A 17685-nucleotide genomic window follows, 5' to 3' on the forward strand; every position below is an offset into this window, starting at 1 on the left:
TGGATGGGTTGGCAACTAGCTCAACTGCAATTGTCAGCCTCTTGTGCTACTTAATTAAAAGACTATTCACCCCTGATAATCTTACTAGTGTTTCTCTTAATGCATGAGCGGACCCACCTTGAGAAGAGTGGTGTCACATGACACCACTCATTTAGCAAAAATTTTTACTTCTTATACAACTTTATAGAGTTTTATTAAGTTTTAATAGTTAATAATACTAATGAACCCATTAAGTTTTTAACAATTTTGTAAGGAATGGGGTCAAAGATTCCAAGCAAAGTAAATTTATTAAAAAGTAATTTATAGATTAATATTTAAATATTACATGGAAAAATAAAAAAAATTTCTTCTATAATTTAAGATTTTACTAAAAAAGTCAAAACTTAAACCACTCTCCCTTCCCATCAAACTCTCTAGATTTGTAGTGACGCTTCCTTTTCTTAGTCTTTGGTTGTGTTTTTCAATTTTCCTATCCAAAAATTCAAGTCTTATATCAAATGAGTGATGAGTGGATGAATGATTGCTTGGTGATATATATTGAAAAAGATGTATTTGATAATATTTCTATTAATGTTATCATACACTGTTTTTAAAATATGAAAAATTATCGTGGACAATTATAGTTATTTTAAATATTTTTACTTGTATTAAATGAATATACTAAATTTACATTATTTTAATTTAATTCTAAAACTTCTAGTTTATGGATTTTAACATATTTATATTTTTAAAATTATTATTATTATTTTAGTTATGACACCACTTAGAAAAATTTTTAAGTCCACCCCTATATTAATGAGTTCAATTCCACAAGCTCCATAACTTTCTCAATGAACATCTATAGCCCATTAATTTGAGTAACAAATAAGCTAAAATGCTTAAACAAAAAAATTTTGTGTTAATGTCCATTTCAGACCTCTAGAACATTATAGGTCCCATTAATCATAGGCATTGAGTATTTCTTTTTAATGCTACTATTTTGCCTATTTATCCATCAAAAGAAGAAAGGAAATGGAGGAAGTGATAACATTATTGTCTTGGTCTCAGAATCAATCTCTAGGGGTAGTCTTCGTCATGCAGAAAAAAGCAAGGACTTATAAACAGTAACATAGGATGAATGTATATATGTTTGCTCACAATACCCTGATACACGAGCAAACGTTTCTTGTTTCTTTGGGTACCCAAAAATTGTAATTCTTCTATCAATTTAACCACCTGTCTTTCTTCCAACCAACACATCCATTAGGGTTGTCTTGCTAACACCACTAACCCTTATTAGAGCTGATAGGACTCCAAGCTTGAAAGCACCACTCACCCCTTTCAAAAGTTCCAACCTATCCTCTAGAACACCTTAAGCTTTCATTTCTTGCAAGCAATGTAAAATATCAACTTGTTGGATTCAATTAAAACTTTGTACTCTATGAAGAAAAAGAATTATATAGAATGGTTACACATCCACTGTGCCATTCCAAAAATAGCCTAAAATGCTAAAAGCCATAACCAATGATCTTTGTTTCTTGCAAATATTTATTCATATGTTGTGCAAAATCAATTTATTAAGTCAAAATATAACAAAAACCTGAATAGAAGCCTTGGAGGTTAAAGTTGACAGATACTTGAGGCATATCTACAACATATCTGATTTCATTGAAAATGATGGAAAGTGGTTCAAAGGGGATAACCATCCTCCGTATCCTATGCTAACCTGCATCACTAATGTTGCCCACTCTTGCAAATGATGTCCTAGATGATTTCCCTTTAATTATCGCATGATAGAATTTAGAATTAGTATCACTATACTTCAACAAGTCAATCTTAGCCCTTTGCTGCGACATAACCTCCTTTTGAGAAAGAACTAAATTGTACTCTTCAACTAAAGCAACCTCCAGATTTTGAAGATAGCCATTCGGTCCTTTATCAAGGTACCGTTGGACTCTTTGAAGTCTTGCCAGTAATCTTCGCTTCTTTTTCACTAAATCACCAAAGAACTTATATTTCCATATTTCTAAAGCATCCGCTAATTTCTTTAATGTCAAAGTAAGATTGCCATCTTCAAAATTCCAATTTTCTCTCACAAATTCATCAAAGCTTGGACGAGACATCCAAGTCTCTTTAAATATGAATTTCTTTTATCTACTTGTATGGCAAAATACTTTGGCACTTCACCAAAATAGGATGATGATGAGAGTGAGTTTGAGGAAGATTTAATACCTAAGCATATGGGAAGAGATCACACCAAGCCTCATTAACCATTGCTTTATCCAATCTTTTGCTAATGTACACCAAGCCATCTCCTTTCTTACTCCATATGTATTCTGGTTCGAATGTACCTAAATAAAAAAGGCTACAATAATTTAAGCAGTCAATCATCTGATTGGATTGAGAGAAGTTCAAGCTACGCCTTCCTTTCTTTTCATCAGCTGAAATAACTTGGTTGAAATCTCCCATCACTCACAAAGGCAAAGAATGTAGCTCACTAGCTAAGCATAGAAACTACCAAAGCCTTTTCCTCTCTCTTGCCATGGGACTTCCATAAACCATTGTCAAAAGCCATTTACCTTATGATGAAGTAACCATAGCATGGATTAGTTGTGATGAGTATGCCAATATTTCAATTTGTAGTAAAGTTTCATCCAACAACAACCATATACCCCTTGAAAAACCACCTGCCTCTACTCTAAAAAAAATTAGAAAATCCAATTCTACGACATATCTAAGTTGCTCTATCATCTGAAATTCTTGGCTTCAAGATGATTACTAATTGTAACTTATGGATTATGATCATATCCTTTACATTCCTAACAATTCTACAAGAGGTTGCTCCTTTTACATTCTAACTCAAAATATTAGTCATAAAATAATAAAATAAACAAGAACAACTGGTAATAATCATAACAATCCATCAACAAGAATTAATTCTACATGATATCATGTTCCCTTTTTTCAATTTTCATAAGATCCTTTTTTTTTATGGACAGTCCCTTATTCACGTGTAGTACCATTCATTCCCACCCTTAAGTTATTGGTAATACCTTCACGGGCTAAAGTATTAGGAATTTCAATACTTTGGTTGGGCATTTGAAGGCTTCCATTTGGCAATTTTACTGTTCCTGCATCTCTATTCATTAATTCATGAGACATTTCAATGGCATCAAGAGCTCTATTATTGTCCTATGTCTTGGCTGCACTATTAGGCACCGAAATCTTCTTTGAAGAGGCTATTTTAATGGCACTAGAGCAAACGTTTTTACCCTTTGCTTTAGTTGAAGACTACTCTCTATTTGCAACGTTGGCAGAGTGTTGCAAAAATTGCTTCAATATCTCCTTATCTTTCAAGCTGGTTACAATTCTCTGTTATTTAGCTACTAACGGCACAAAACAATGCTTGCTCTAAAGATTTAGGGATCACCTTTTCTTCATCACGACCTTCCTCGACTTTTTCTAACAAGTGGAATCTCAAGCTTGATTTTGGGTTGCTTTTAATAATCTCTTTATGGCTAGTTTGCTTCCCTCTAGTCTTTGCTCCTCCCTTCATTCGATTAACATCATTCTTCTTATAGTTCTTTTTGGCTACCATTCATGGACCAAATCTATAGGTATCAAAATCCTTTACATGATTCTTATTTAAATCATCCACCTTCAGTGCTTCCTCCTCAGACAATCCTTTATTCACTCTTTGTTTCACAAAACAAACCTCTATAATATGACCAAATTTGCCACAATGAAAATAAAGCATTTTGAGTTCTTCATACTCAATTCTCTGCCATTGCCCACTAATAAAGACCTTCGACGTTAATGGTTTAATAAGGTTTAATTGCACACACATATTGGCAAATTTGCCTTTAGTGGAATAGGAAGTAGTCTTGTCTATCCTTAGAGTTTGTTTCAGCTTATTTCCAATTCTCGATAAAATGTTTCTATCATAGTAGTCAATTAGCACGCTTGGCAGTCTAATCCAAGTAGCAACTGAATCAACGGATGCTTCCTCTAAATGAAAGCCTAGAGACCATTTTTTAATAGTCAAATAATGATCCGCAAAAATCCACAAACCTTCAGAGAGAACATAATTATAGTCAGACTTGTTGTTGAATCGAAAACAATAGTACCCATTATCAAGGTCTACTGTTTGAAAATCACCAATCAAAGACCATAACTGTTTAACGCTATTACAAAGATAGGTATAGCTAATATCTCTCCCAAGTAGCTTGACAATGAGATTATTCTTCCATGGTTTTTAGATTCTCTATTTCTTCTTTCTATTCAGCCTTATATAAAGCCATTCTATCATTGCTTCATTAGTTTCTTCATCCAAATTTGAGTCATCAAGTATTTCGCCGTCCTCTTTGAACTCCTCATCAAGCTGTAGGGTTTCTTGGTCTCCATACATAAAAATATTACAACAAGACGATTTAACAATATCTCTTTCAACTAGAACCTATTCAAAACCATAGGGAACATTTGGCTGATTTGAGTTTGCATTAGAATCGAAACGAAACCTTCCTCTTTTCAATCCTAGTTTTACTTCATTCAGAACTTTATCCATCCCAATTAGCGATGATGGATCTCTAATTGGATCCACCTCCATAAGGCACGATGTGCAAGATTTCCTCAATACGGTGCAAGATAGCAACTATCCGTTAATGTGCATCTCCAAAGCTTTTCATAAATTTTTATTTTGTTATTATTATTTTTACATAAAATTTAAATATTGAAAATTTAAATAATCTAGTCTAGCATGCAATAAATCAAAAGAATGCTCAACAGTATAAGCAAAAGAATTATTCATTTCATTGATATTGAGTTTGAACATTCCGTCATGGGAATATCCTTTTCCAACAAATACAACATTTTTTGATATTACAACCTTGCCATATTCTAGTACAATCTTAAAATCATTTTTACATAATAGATGTGCAAATATAAGATTTTTTCTAATTTCAAGAACATGGAATACATTAGGTAAAATTAATTTCTACTATGAGGTAAATTTTAACTCAACCATTCCTTTGCCAAGCACTTTAGCAGGGTTATGGTTCCTTGTTAGAATTTCTTCTAGTTTTTTGAGTTCTTCATAACTCTTGAACTGCCTTTCGTCATTGCAAATAGCGATGTTAACGTGTAGGGTACCCACTAATTTTGAAATACACGAACTTGAACCCTATAAAAAATAAACTACCTAAAACTTATTAACTACCATAATATTTTTTTAAATTACTACCCTAATCCTAACACTAATACATCCCGACAACCTTATAATTACCCTAACCCATTTAAAAACTTGATTATGTAAAAAAAATTATTAAAATACTATTCATGGGTACCTAATTACCCGAATCTGAATCCGTATTCATATATAATGATATTTCTCTTATATATTCCATATAATTTATTAATAATTAAATTAATTAAAACACACAAATAATAAAATTTAAATTTAAATAATCAAAAATAAATATCTCAAAGATAATTAATAAATTTATTAGTTATAATTTTTGTAATGTTAACACAAAATGGAAAGTAAATATATGTTTATATTTAAAGCACATACACACACACACACATACACACCCACCCATATATATATATATATAACAATTATATTCCTTTTAAATGAACTTAATATATATAAAGTCTACATATTAAAAGACATTACAAGTTAATTAATAATTATAGTTTCATGAATTAATTTAATTAACTATAAGAGTTTGTTCTTAATTACATTAAATTAAAAAAAATAACTACATTTCAAAACTATTCTAATCTCACAACTTCTCTTTAGGTTTATCTATTATAAGTTTATATAAACAAAGTTATATATATATTATAATTGATAATTTTATAAGTTATAGTTTTGTAATGTTAACACAAAATAAAAAGTAAATATGTTTATATTTAAAGTATATATATACTAAAAATATTTTAGTATATATATATAATAGTAATTATATTTCTTATAAATTAATACAATATATAAACTGTATATATTGAAAGACATTACAAGTGAATTAATAATAATTGTTTCATGAATTAATTTAATTAACTATATGGATTTGTCTTTAATTTCATGAAAATAAGAAAATAGTTAGGTTCCAAAACTATTCTAATATCAAAAGTTCTCTTTAAGTATATATGTTATAAGTTTATATAAATAATAGTATATATATTATAATTAATAATTTTACAAGTCATAATTTTTGTAATGCTAAAACACAAAATAGAAAGTAAATATATTTATGTTAAAAGTATATATGTAATAGTTATTATATTCCTTTATAATATGATATGATATTCATATTATTTAAACATGATTGACAATATAATAATTTTTTAATTTAAATATATTAATGTCACCATATTTATAATTAGAGTAACTATACTTTTCATATATTTGTTAGTTTTTGACAAAAAGGATTGCTTGTAAAGTTGATAAAAATTGTATATTTTTAATTTAATTATTAAAATAATAATAATATATTTATAAATGATAATCGAGTTTGGGCAACAGGTACCCAAGGGGTGGTACCGGAACCCAATTCAGGTAGTGATTTCACTACCCGAATTCGTTCCAAACCTGATTATAGGGTATGTTAACCTTATATAACCGAATCGGGTATCCGCGGGTATCCTGTAATAGTGTACCCATTGCCATCCCTAATTACAAACATGAATAGTAACATCAAAATGTAGTTATCATTTTGATTATTTTGTTGTAGTAGACATGCGTACTTCGGTAACCATTCCAATATACATTTGAAGCACCATCGCAACAAGTTCTATGACTTCATGTTCAACAAGGTTTACCCTGTTCTTAAAACCAAAAACGGTAATCTTGTTTTCAAGATTTCTAGAATTTTTGAACTTGCACTCCTTGATAAAATGCCATTTCTTTTCACAATGATAACACATTTTATCTCTCTTAAATTTCTTGAAGTCAATTTTCTAGACTCTGTTTCTTTTCAATTTTCTAGAATCCTTTTCTTTTTCACTGACGAGGTTTACATTTGATCCAAGAATAAGTGCATTTTTAACACGATTTTCTACCTTAATATGCAAATGAGTTCGAAACTCTTCAATAGTAAAACTTTCTAGAGAATGTAAAATTTTATTCCTATTTCCATTCTAAGAAGGTAGAAGTTTGGACAAAATTGCTTCTACTCGTAATGAGTCAGGAATGTTTGATTTCCAATTTACTTAATTTAAAGGTCAGAATTCGTAACTCATATATTTGATCCATAATTGGTTTGGTATCCATCATGGTAAACTCGAAGCATCTCAATGCAAGAAATCTATCCGAACATTTTCTCTTTTTTGTACGTTTCCTCAAATACAATCCAAATTTCCTTTACTGAAGTCTTATGTCTGAAGAGATCATACAATTAACCAGTGAGAGAATTGAGGATGTATCCACGACATATAAACTCGTCATATTTTTGTTTCTCCATGTTAACATTAGCAGTGGTTGTGACAACAATTGTTATTGTAGCAATGTTTCCAGAAAGTTTTATTTGTGTTGTTTCTGCTTATGTGATCTCTACTACAATTAATGGTTGATCCATCTCAAGAACAAAATAAATCTTCAATGTGCTTAATAGGAATACCATCTTGTCCTTCCATCTAGTGAAATTTGTTCCATCAAATCTGTTGAGTTTGATCACTTCTTGATTTTGGAAGTGAACCTTCACGCTTGAGTCCAGTCTAGTCTCTATCACGAAACAATTGCAAAAACGATTTAAAGAAATACCTTAAAATAGAAATTATTAAGAAGAAGAAGATTACTTTGAAGACATGAATAGTAAAATTGGCATTCGTTATTTATATAATAAGTCAACATATACGTCTATTAATATAACTCTTCAAATAGCTATTTCCTTTCCTAATTTAATTTTTTGAAAGTTATATTTAATAAGGTAACGTTTTATAACTTCCACTTACATTTTTCATCAATAAGCACTTTTCGTAAGTATTATTTTATTATTTTAATTTGAAAATTAAAATAATAAAATTATTTATTTATTAATATTTTAATCTAAGAGTCCAAATATCAATATTATCAATCTATCTAATACAGAATGGGTTGGGTTTGCCTTTGACGAGAAGGTCTGTGTTTGGAGATGCTGATTGTCCCGATCATTTTGAGATTTAATTTCCTGCTGTCTTGGTGAGTCTTGTTTGAACTAAATGTGTCTCGCTTTTGTTGCAGGGATGATTGTCTGTAAGCAAGCTAATAATCATGTAAGAGCTAGAAACAGAGATAAGGTTTTGTCTGTTTAGGGTTTTTTTTTTCGACTAACTTATTGTGTCATGATGTGGCTGTTTTTGTGTACCTTACGTGGCTGTTTTTTTTTTTCTTTAGCGAATATTTTGAGCGGTTTGACCATGGACGGAGGCCCTGGTTGATTTCTACTTAGCCAGGGTGCTTGGCTTTCTCAAGCAAGGCAATTAAATTCTTAATTTTCGAAATAAAGAGTAATATTAAATGTCAGGTTAAAAAATGTGAAATGATAGAACCAATATTAGGAATTTAGGACAACAGACGTAATAGTATTTAGTGTCACCAATGACAAGCTTTGCTTTGAGGACATATGTTGCTAGTAAATTATATGTATTATACCATTTCTTTTACTGTCAAACTTTACACAAAAATATAGGAATCTATATGGTACTTTAATGGAAGATTGACTAATTATCCAAAACAAAAACATGAAGGAGCTAGAAAAACTGTACAATACCCTAAGCAAAGTTGAGAAAACTCCTTATTGATAATATTTATCTTCCTTCTCTTGTTAGAAGTCTGTCGTGGATATAATTATTTCGTGTCTTGTATGAGCAAAACTTATTGGAATTTGCATTTCAGCAAATAGCTTGGCAGCAATGTTAATGGCACTTTTCATCTCTTCTGGAAGTTAAATGCCTTGATTGAGAATGCAAAGATGAATCCGAAGAGCACGCATATTCCAACTGTGACGACTGCAACCACTCCCACAAATTCATCTCTGAAACCGAAATAGTTTCTAACAAAATGTTCAACTGTTTCACCAGAGTCAAATCTATCCTTTATGTCTCCATATTGTGAACCAATTAGTCCATACAATGTCCAAGAAATGGGGCAAACCCAGTAGTACCATCTCCACCACACAGGAATCCTCTGTCATTGGAACACATTTCAGTTCACTAGAATATGGTCTCATCCTGTGTATTAAGAAAGTATGCAAAGGGTACGTTACTAAAGCTTACCGTTCGGGGAATGACGAATCCTGAGAAAAGATTCCATAGTGCCAAGAAGGCAGATGAAACTATGGCAGCAATATTGTGGTTTGGAGTAACAGCCACGGTCATCATCCCGTAGAAGGTGAAGTATAGGAAGGTGAAATACATGAAGAAGAGATACCAAAAGAACTTGGCAGCTGTCCAATCGAATCCAATCATGGCATACACTATAACTCCATATATGACAGTTTGAACCAGAACGTATGGTAGCTCAACCACAACCTGCGATACAAATTGGTAAGCATCGGCCTGTTTCCAATGCCTAGACTTATTACTAGCAAAACTTAAGTTCCCCGTAGAAAGTCTAATTTGCTGAATCTCTAAAACGAAAGGCAATATTACCTGTCCGAATGCATATGGTAGCGCCGAATACATCCCAGCTGCTCTTTCTCGATAAAAGACTGTTCTTTCAACTGCCACAACTGGTTGAACTGATGCTGAATTTTGAAATCCTATAAAGAGAACAGCAGCATACATAGAACCCATTGCATTGAGAACATCCTGTTGCCTTGTTCTGCAATTCCCAAGCATTTTGATTGATTCAGAAATCAGAAAACAATAACACTTTTCTCTCCACTGCACTATTAGCATTAAATATTTATATACCTTTTGGAACCTAGATCCCAGAATATCGTCCCAAACAATAGAGCAATAACAGTAGTGAATAAAAATCTCACTGCTGTGTATGGTGGGTTTCGCCAGTATGACCAGTACTGCTTCCATAGGCAAGCCATACATTGAGTGATCAAAGATTGTGAATATCTAGTCAGGAAGTACAAATCCTTGGAACCAGGAGCAGGACTGCTAAGTTCCTTGACCAACGCCTTGTTTCTCCTGCAACATTATTTTTACAGCGTCAGTAATTGTATAAAAAAAAATTATGCATTAAACTTTAACAAGCTTTCAAGGAATTGGATATTTATGTAGTAGTATATATGAAGTTTGCATTCAAAATCAGTTAGGAGTTCTCCAATATGAAACTCAAAAACATCAACCACTTGTAGGGGTGAGTTGATAATAACCGCTTTGACTTAATGTGAACCTAAATTTGAACCATGAATTCTTGGAGCTATGTATTTCCCTTCCTGTGTCTGTCAGGTGATCCTACCTGTATAGTTCCGAGTTTTTGTATATGTTGGTCAAGTTGACACCAAGGGTTTCTTCTTGTGCTGCTGAAGTAACCTCCAACATCCAAGTTGCTGGATTGTAGCCATCCTTTATCCTTGGGATTCCAGTTATTTCCTTCAACAAGCAAAATCTCTCAGCAATTTAGCAAGAGATGTAAGATAGTTCCTGTAATATCAGGTATTCATGAAACTAACCTCAAAATACTTTATCAGATGGCAAGAATGGCGGCCCAATGGCCCCACATATATTTCTTCACCTCCTCTTTTCAACAAAAGTAGCTGTATTTTACCATTGATTATGTGCTTGTGTTAGTTTCAAGAAGCCAAAAGATATAAATGGGTGCCAAAACTTGGAAATGATTCTCACCTCATCAAAAGCATCAAATATATCAATGCTTGGTTGGTGGATGGTACACACCACAGTTCGTCCTGTATCCACAGTGTTCCTCACTGTTCTCATTACTATAGCTGCAGCCCTGGCATCAAGCCCAGAGGTAGGCTCATCCATGAATATTATGGATGGGTTGGCAACAAGTTCAACTGCAATTGTTAGCCTCTTGCGTTGCTCAGTTGAAAGACCATTCACCCCAGGCAATCCTACAAGTGCTTCCCTTAGTGAGGTTAGCTCCACAAGCTCCATGACTTCCTCAATGAACATCTGTATCACATCAGTTTGATTTAAAACAAACACAACAACATGCCTAAGCAAAACATAGTAATATATAATGCTTTTGTCACTACAACCATTTACCTTTTCTAGTTTGTAGTAATTCCAACACCGGTAATGCTTTTTTTTTTTTTTTCAGAACACCAGTAATGCTTTTGAATGCTTCTACATTACTTCTTTGTCACCTAGAAAATATATGATAGCGGAAGTCAGAACTTACCATCCTGGTCTCAGAATCAACCTCTGGGGGTAGTCTAAGCCATGCAGAGAAAAGCAAGGACTCATAGACTGTAACATGGGGGGAATGGATGTCCGTTTGCTCACAGTACCCAGATATGCGAGCAAATGTTTCCTGCTTCTTTGGATACCCTGAAATTTTGATTGTTCCCTCAACATAACCACCAGTTTTCCTTCCAGCCAACACATCCATCAGAGTGGTCTTGCCAGCACCACTTATCCCCATCAGAGCTGTCAGGACTCCAGGCCTGAAAGCACCACTCACTCCCTTCAAAAGTTCCAATCGATCCTCAGAAACACCTTGAGCTTTCATTTCCTGCAAGCATGGTAAAAGTTCAGGATGTAAAGTTCGACAAGCACATTTTTATTGTTATTTTTTTAACGTTTTTATGCTAGTCAAGAAACCTGGTGATTATGAAAAAATCCAAAGAAATTGTTTCACAGGAATATTATATTTTTCCATGTATGGAGCAAAATCATTGTATTCAGTAAAAATATGACCAATATCTACACAAAATGCCTAAAAGTTTAGTAATTCATTTGCCTATGTTACCTAGTTCCTAGTTTTGAACATATGGTTGCCTCTTGATAAAAGATAAGATACCTGTGGCATATCTACAGCATATTTGATTTCATCAAAGCTCATAGACAGGGGTTCAAAAGGAAGAACCATGCCCCTCTTCCTGTTCTGAGTAGCTTCATTGATGCTCCCAACTTTTGCAGACAGCGACCTCGATGATGCACTTCTTCGGCTTTCGATCCCTCTCTCTGCATTATTTTTGCATTGATCATGTTACAGCATGAATAATACAATGTAGCATCTGGGAATATAATCATCTGTATTAAATTAGATTAATGACCCACCAGAAGAACCTTTTCCTCTTAATGATAGCTCAGCATTTTCTCCAGTCTTGCTAGCAATTTTCTCAGCTAGGGTTTCTTTAGATATTATTGCTTGAGGCTTCCCAAATGCTGAATCAAATTAATGTATCAGAAAAAAGAGCTTCACATTTGAAAACTCAGAAATCAGATGAGAGAAACTTACGGTCAAGATACTTTAGAGTCAATGTGAAAAGGAAATTGAACAGGAAACAGTATCCAATCAAAGCGCCCACTCCAATCCAGTACCAATGTGCTTCAGGGAAAATTCCACGAGACTTTAAGATCGAGACTCCTAATGGCTCCTTAGAGTTTGGAGGAATCTACAGTTCAGACATTTTCAGGTATTCAGTAATTGCTGCTGATCAAAACAATTCTTCTCATATCTTATGCTTCAATTTCAAATTTGAAAACTTTTGTCAGCATTCAAGGCAGTGTTGCTTACCTGTCTCCAACTCTTCCCTAGAAATTCGTTCACAGCAATGGCATTCTGTCCATACATCAATGGTGAGATCCAGTAACCCCATATCCACCATTTCTTGACATCATCTGATGCAGCGGAACGTAGCAGTCGCCATTAAAACTCAATATACATGATTGAGATAAACAATGGTAGTAAATAGTATTTTACTTAAATCTATTCAACTTTATATTTAATTCACCTCGGGTTAAGATGAATCCTCCCATAACAAGAACTGCAAGTAAAGCAAATGAACCACATGTATTTGCAACAATTATATTTCGTCCTAATCCTCCCATTAATCGGAATAGTCCTGATGCCATCTGGCTGAGACATAGGAGTATTAAGTAATGCTTGAAAAACCTGCCAATGAGCGCGTTACTTAGATTGTGATCACACACAAAATGTACAACTTAACAGATATGGTGTACAATGTTTCTCACCTCCCAGCATCTGGGTCAAAGCCAATGACATAATAAGTCATGAAAACCCAGATGGTAACTTCTAAGACGCTGATTGGGATCTTAAGAATCCATGCGGGTAGAGAATATGCCCATGAAGGATAGAAGAGAAGGTCCCTTTGCTTGTAGAAGATAGGAAGCTTCATGATGGTCATCGCAAGCTCCGCGAATCCATTGAACATTATCATGATGAGAATGAAGAATAGAGCTCCCATGAAAACAACACCATCTGTCATCGTGTCTCGGTGCATCTCTGTCCTTAGAAATAATGTCATTGTTATGAACCCCATGATAATGAGCTGAAAATTTCAGCAAGAAGAAAACAATCAGTTTGGACTTAAAGTGTTCCAGGTATACTCTTAAAACAGTTTAGTCTCTTTACAAATTTTTGTTTACGCACTTGAATCATTTTGAAAACGTAGACGAATAAGTTCCTCTTCATTAGAAGATATTCCCTGGATACACAAGCTTTTATCAGTTCTTTCTTGGAAACACCATACTTCTCTTTTGTTAGAGCAGCCGGGTGGCTTTTGGACTTGTCAAACGGAATAGCAAGATCATCCCCTAGCTTTTGACCAATATGGAAAGACTGAAATGCTTCAGCGAATTCCTTGACAGAGACAAAACTGTAAGGCTCATCTTTACGAGCCCAATACTGCTCCTGATCTTTCCTTGATGTCACCTGTTGTACCCCATGGATAAAAAAAGGACCAAAACAGTTACAGATATATTCCAATAGTTACTGGATGTTTAATAGTAATAATAAACAGAAATTCTGGATAAGAGTAGAATTACTTCTTGTAAAAAGTCGGCAACTCCTTTTCTTTCTGGACACTTGAAACCCATGCATTCGAAGAACTCAAGCACATTCTCCCGAGGACCTTGATACACAATCTGGCCATCAGAAAGAAGAATTATATCATCAAATAGGTCATATGTCTCCGGGGCTGGCTGGAGGAGAGAGATAAGAGCTGTTCCATTGAGGATATGGATGGACTGTCTCAATGAATTCACTATTTGATATGTTGTTGAACTGTCCAAACCAGTAGATATCTCATCCATGAAGAGTGCCCTTGATGGTCCAACCAGCATCTCCCCTGGATCATTTTAGAGGGAAAACGCAATAAAAAAACACATGATAATCAGTCCAAAATTTTGGTATTGGTAGAACAATTTTGTCCAATACTTGTCTGAAAATCATTGAACAAGATTTACCTGTAGTGACTCGCTTTTTTTGTCCACCAGAGATACCTCGTATCATTTCATTTCCCACCATGGTATCTGCACAAACTTCAAGTCCCAATATCTGCAAAGTTCCAATATTAGAGTAACAGAAAATGCAAAGATTCTTTTCTGTCTCCTTAGCTTGGATCTGAAATTTGTACCTTGAGAATATAATCTGTAACTACACTGGCCTCTTGTCCCTCTAGTGCTGCGGCCTGCAAGTTTAACATTACCATGTCATTTGACCAAAAAAAAAAAACACTTTGAAATGTACTACTGCAAAAGTAAACTGAATATTCTTTGTTCCCCTTCTCCGTTGTCTCACCTTCATATAGATATCAATATCAGGATCAGGCTTGATATTTGCTTCCTTCTCTCTACGAGACAATTCTGCCAACATCTCTGCCAAGTCCAAAAGGGAGAAAAACATTTAACTAAAGAACACCAAACTCTACCGACCTATTGCATGTCATAGTTCAGGGTATTTCATTATACCATAACGAGGCCCAACCCCTTGACATCTTGCTGAAAAGGCCAATGTTTCTCTAACTGTCATTTCTCCTATGTGAAGGTCATATTGGCTTATATAAGCTGATGTTCTCTGTGGCACGAATTCTTCCATCCCATGTCCATTGTAAGTTACTCTGCCTGAAAACTGAGATTTTCATAGGTGCCAATATCAGATCATGATGCCAATCAGCTGTCCAGAAAAATTTGGAAGTACAATGAAATTTAGTTTCTTACTTTCAAATCTTTTCCGAGCTTTCCAGCCAAAGCCAATAGTAATGTGGTCTTGCCTGAGCTTGGGGGCCCTAAAAGCAATGCCATTCTGAAGAAGTTTGATGAAAGAAATGAGTGGTACCAACTTATCGAGAGATTACGATGAATTTCTGAAATCTGGTGTACAGATAGTACTCTTCTTACCTTCGAGGTTTAATAATTCCACTGACATCATTGAGGATTGGTAATGGTTTCTTTCTACTAGGAAGAATACGCAGGTAACTCAACAATCCCTTCAAAGAAACAGGGATATAGAAAAGTTGGTAAGGTCTGTTCAATTAGAAGGTGCAAAGGTGGTAGCTAATACATAATAAAGCTTGTTTCTGATTCAACAAGGAGGAGTACCTCTAGTATATTTGCGGAGAAGTTGAACATGGTAGGTAATGCTCTACTTCCCACATAAGCTTCTGCTTCAACATTTAAATGCTCAAACCGGACTTCAATTGTTGGCATATCAAGTCCAACTCTGAGGTTTGAGTTGTGAAATCCAGAGAAAAACAACAATTTGAATTAACTGAATGCATTAAACAATTTACAAGAGAAAAAGAGATGAAAAAAAAAAAGTAATGGAACTTACCGCTCAATGCGTTCCTTAAGCTTCAACAAGAACTTCTCATTGTCTTCTTCTGCAATTTTCACTAGCCTTTCCAGCAGATTCCTTCTCTCTACGAACCCAAGATCCTTTATATCAACCTCCCTCGATTGGCCTTCTTCTTCAGTGAGTATTCCTCTCCTTACACGCAAATACGTTGGCAGTTTCTCAATAGCGGCCCATTTCAAGGCTTCTTCATCATCTTCTTCACGAGAAGACTTGGAGAAAGCTTCCATGGTGTTGGTCCTCCAAATGCTAGAGCTTCCGATACGTGCACTGCTGACTCTAAATGCATCAGTACCGCTCTCCATTTTTTGCCAACGCCACCCAATGCAAAGAGATTAGTTCAATATAAACCAAAAGAGAGGCCCAAAAAGAAAGTTTCTTTGGTTTGCTTTCATACGAAGAAACTCCAATTCATGAATTTTAGAGCTGGCTAGCAGCTCAGCTATAAGATATGCGTGTAACTTTCTCGATTTGAGTGTTTGTTAATATTGGAGTCAATGGACAGAGAAAAAACAAAACAAAATGCAAAAGAAACTAAAAAATTGTCTTTGTGTCTTTCTCTGTTCTTTTTGAGGAGCATCAACAATATGCTGATTCTTTCTTGAAGGTTTTCATATAAGAGAAGGGTACATATACATATATATACATAAAGTATAACTTAAGAAGCTCATATATACATTCTTCAACCATTTAATTTGGTCATTTTCTTTATACTGACTTATAGGATGATGTAATGGCATATATCATATGAAGCGTAAGAGATTTAAAATTAACTATACTATAATTCAGTATTCAATTTACTACTCAATAAAGATGTAAATTGTTATATGAGTTTCCATGTAATCATAAATCAGCATACAACATTGGACTACAGTTTAATAATAAGAACTTCGTGAGATTATCAACACTCATGGTAAACTTGAGTATCATGTGGTACGCGAGCCATTTTAATTGGTTGAGCTTTCTAGCTGATGTAGTAACTAGAGGTTGACCTTTCTGTTGACTGGTTGCCTATCTAGTTTAATGCTAAGAAACAACTGAGTTTATAACTTTCAAACATATGCCTAACCCAACCACATCTACAATAAATAAATCATTTTTACTCATGTTTAATTAGTATTGATTTGCTTTGTCGGCGTTAATAGCAGGTGTTACAACTTGAAAAATTAATTAATTACTACACTTTTACCATGTGTTGATTCCCAAATCCATCGTCTGAGCTAAGCTTATTCAACTAAAAATAACTCTCCATTTCTTAGACATGCCAAAACCTCCATGAAGTGTCCTATACACCATGCCTTTAAGACAACATGCAACTGCTCTTGAACTGTCCAGGAAACCAGCAGCTACTTGCCTTAATATTATAATATTTTATCTCATTTCCAAAATCCGAGAATAAATGATGTGTAAGTTTTGCTGCCAACCTAAACAAAATAAACTAATAAATTATAAGGATTCAATCATGTATATATTTGATGTCTGCCCATCCCACCTAATACCGTCACTGAGATTTCCTGGAAATGGGTACTTCTCCCAGATGTTGTTAGTCCCAGTTAATGCAGATATCTCAAATGATTTTCCCATTGATAGCTAGCTGTTTCTGAGATCAGTTTTTTAATTGAATCTCCAGATTGATTAATTGTCATCCAGATCAAGTTTCACCACGAGGGCACGTGCACCTTGGACCAAATAATAACTTACCTAATTAATCCAGAAAATTTGCCAGTATATCATGAAAGAATACAAATCACAAACGCATCAAACATCTCAGTCAGTAAACATTAGGATATATATATATATAATTAGGGATCTCCATGCATCTTGACCCAAAACTCAATGTTGCAAATTATGATAATTAATTTACTATTGAAAGTGATGATGAGGATCTAAGATTAGGTACTGAGGCTGCTGTGAAAATCAAATACCTGGTATAATAAATTGACTTGGATTATATTTGTGTATCAAGCAGTAGGTCAAGAATCGTT

General features: G+C 34.0%; 2 protein-coding genes across 2 annotated transcripts; both read right to left on the reverse strand.

Moving 5' to 3' along the window:
* Positions 1701–2102, reverse strand: LOC108663221. The gene has a single exon (XM_018126800.1). The coding sequence runs from the start codon at positions 2100–2102 to the stop codon at positions 1701–1703; it is 402 nt and encodes a 133-aa protein (XP_017982289.1).
* Positions 8586–16065, reverse strand: LOC18588962 (pleiotropic drug resistance protein 1). The gene is made up of 24 exons (XM_007013729.2): positions 15680–16065; positions 15448–15568; positions 15247–15335; positions 15067–15151; positions 14818–14977; positions 14648–14724; positions 14484–14537; positions 14314–14404; positions 13894–14195; positions 13499–13780; positions 13081–13397; positions 12840–13000; positions 12623–12726; positions 12344–12500; positions 12163–12270; positions 11903–12066; positions 11282–11614; positions 10762–11052; positions 10590–10673; positions 10376–10509; positions 9874–10101; positions 9610–9781; positions 9235–9489; positions 8586–9145 (listed from the first exon to the last, which is right to left on the reverse strand). Exons 1-24 carry the CDS (start codon positions 16003–16005, stop codon positions 8888–8890), a joined length of 4353 nt encoding a protein of 1450 aa, XP_007013791.2. The 5' UTR covers positions 16006–16065; the 3' UTR covers positions 8586–8887.

Source organism: Theobroma cacao, chromosome 9 (assembly GCF_000208745.1).
Source record: "Theobroma cacao cultivar B97-61/B2 chromosome 9, Criollo_cocoa_genome_V2, whole genome shotgun sequence".
Lineage (NCBI taxonomy): Eukaryota > Viridiplantae > Streptophyta > Magnoliopsida > Malvales > Malvaceae > Theobroma > Theobroma cacao.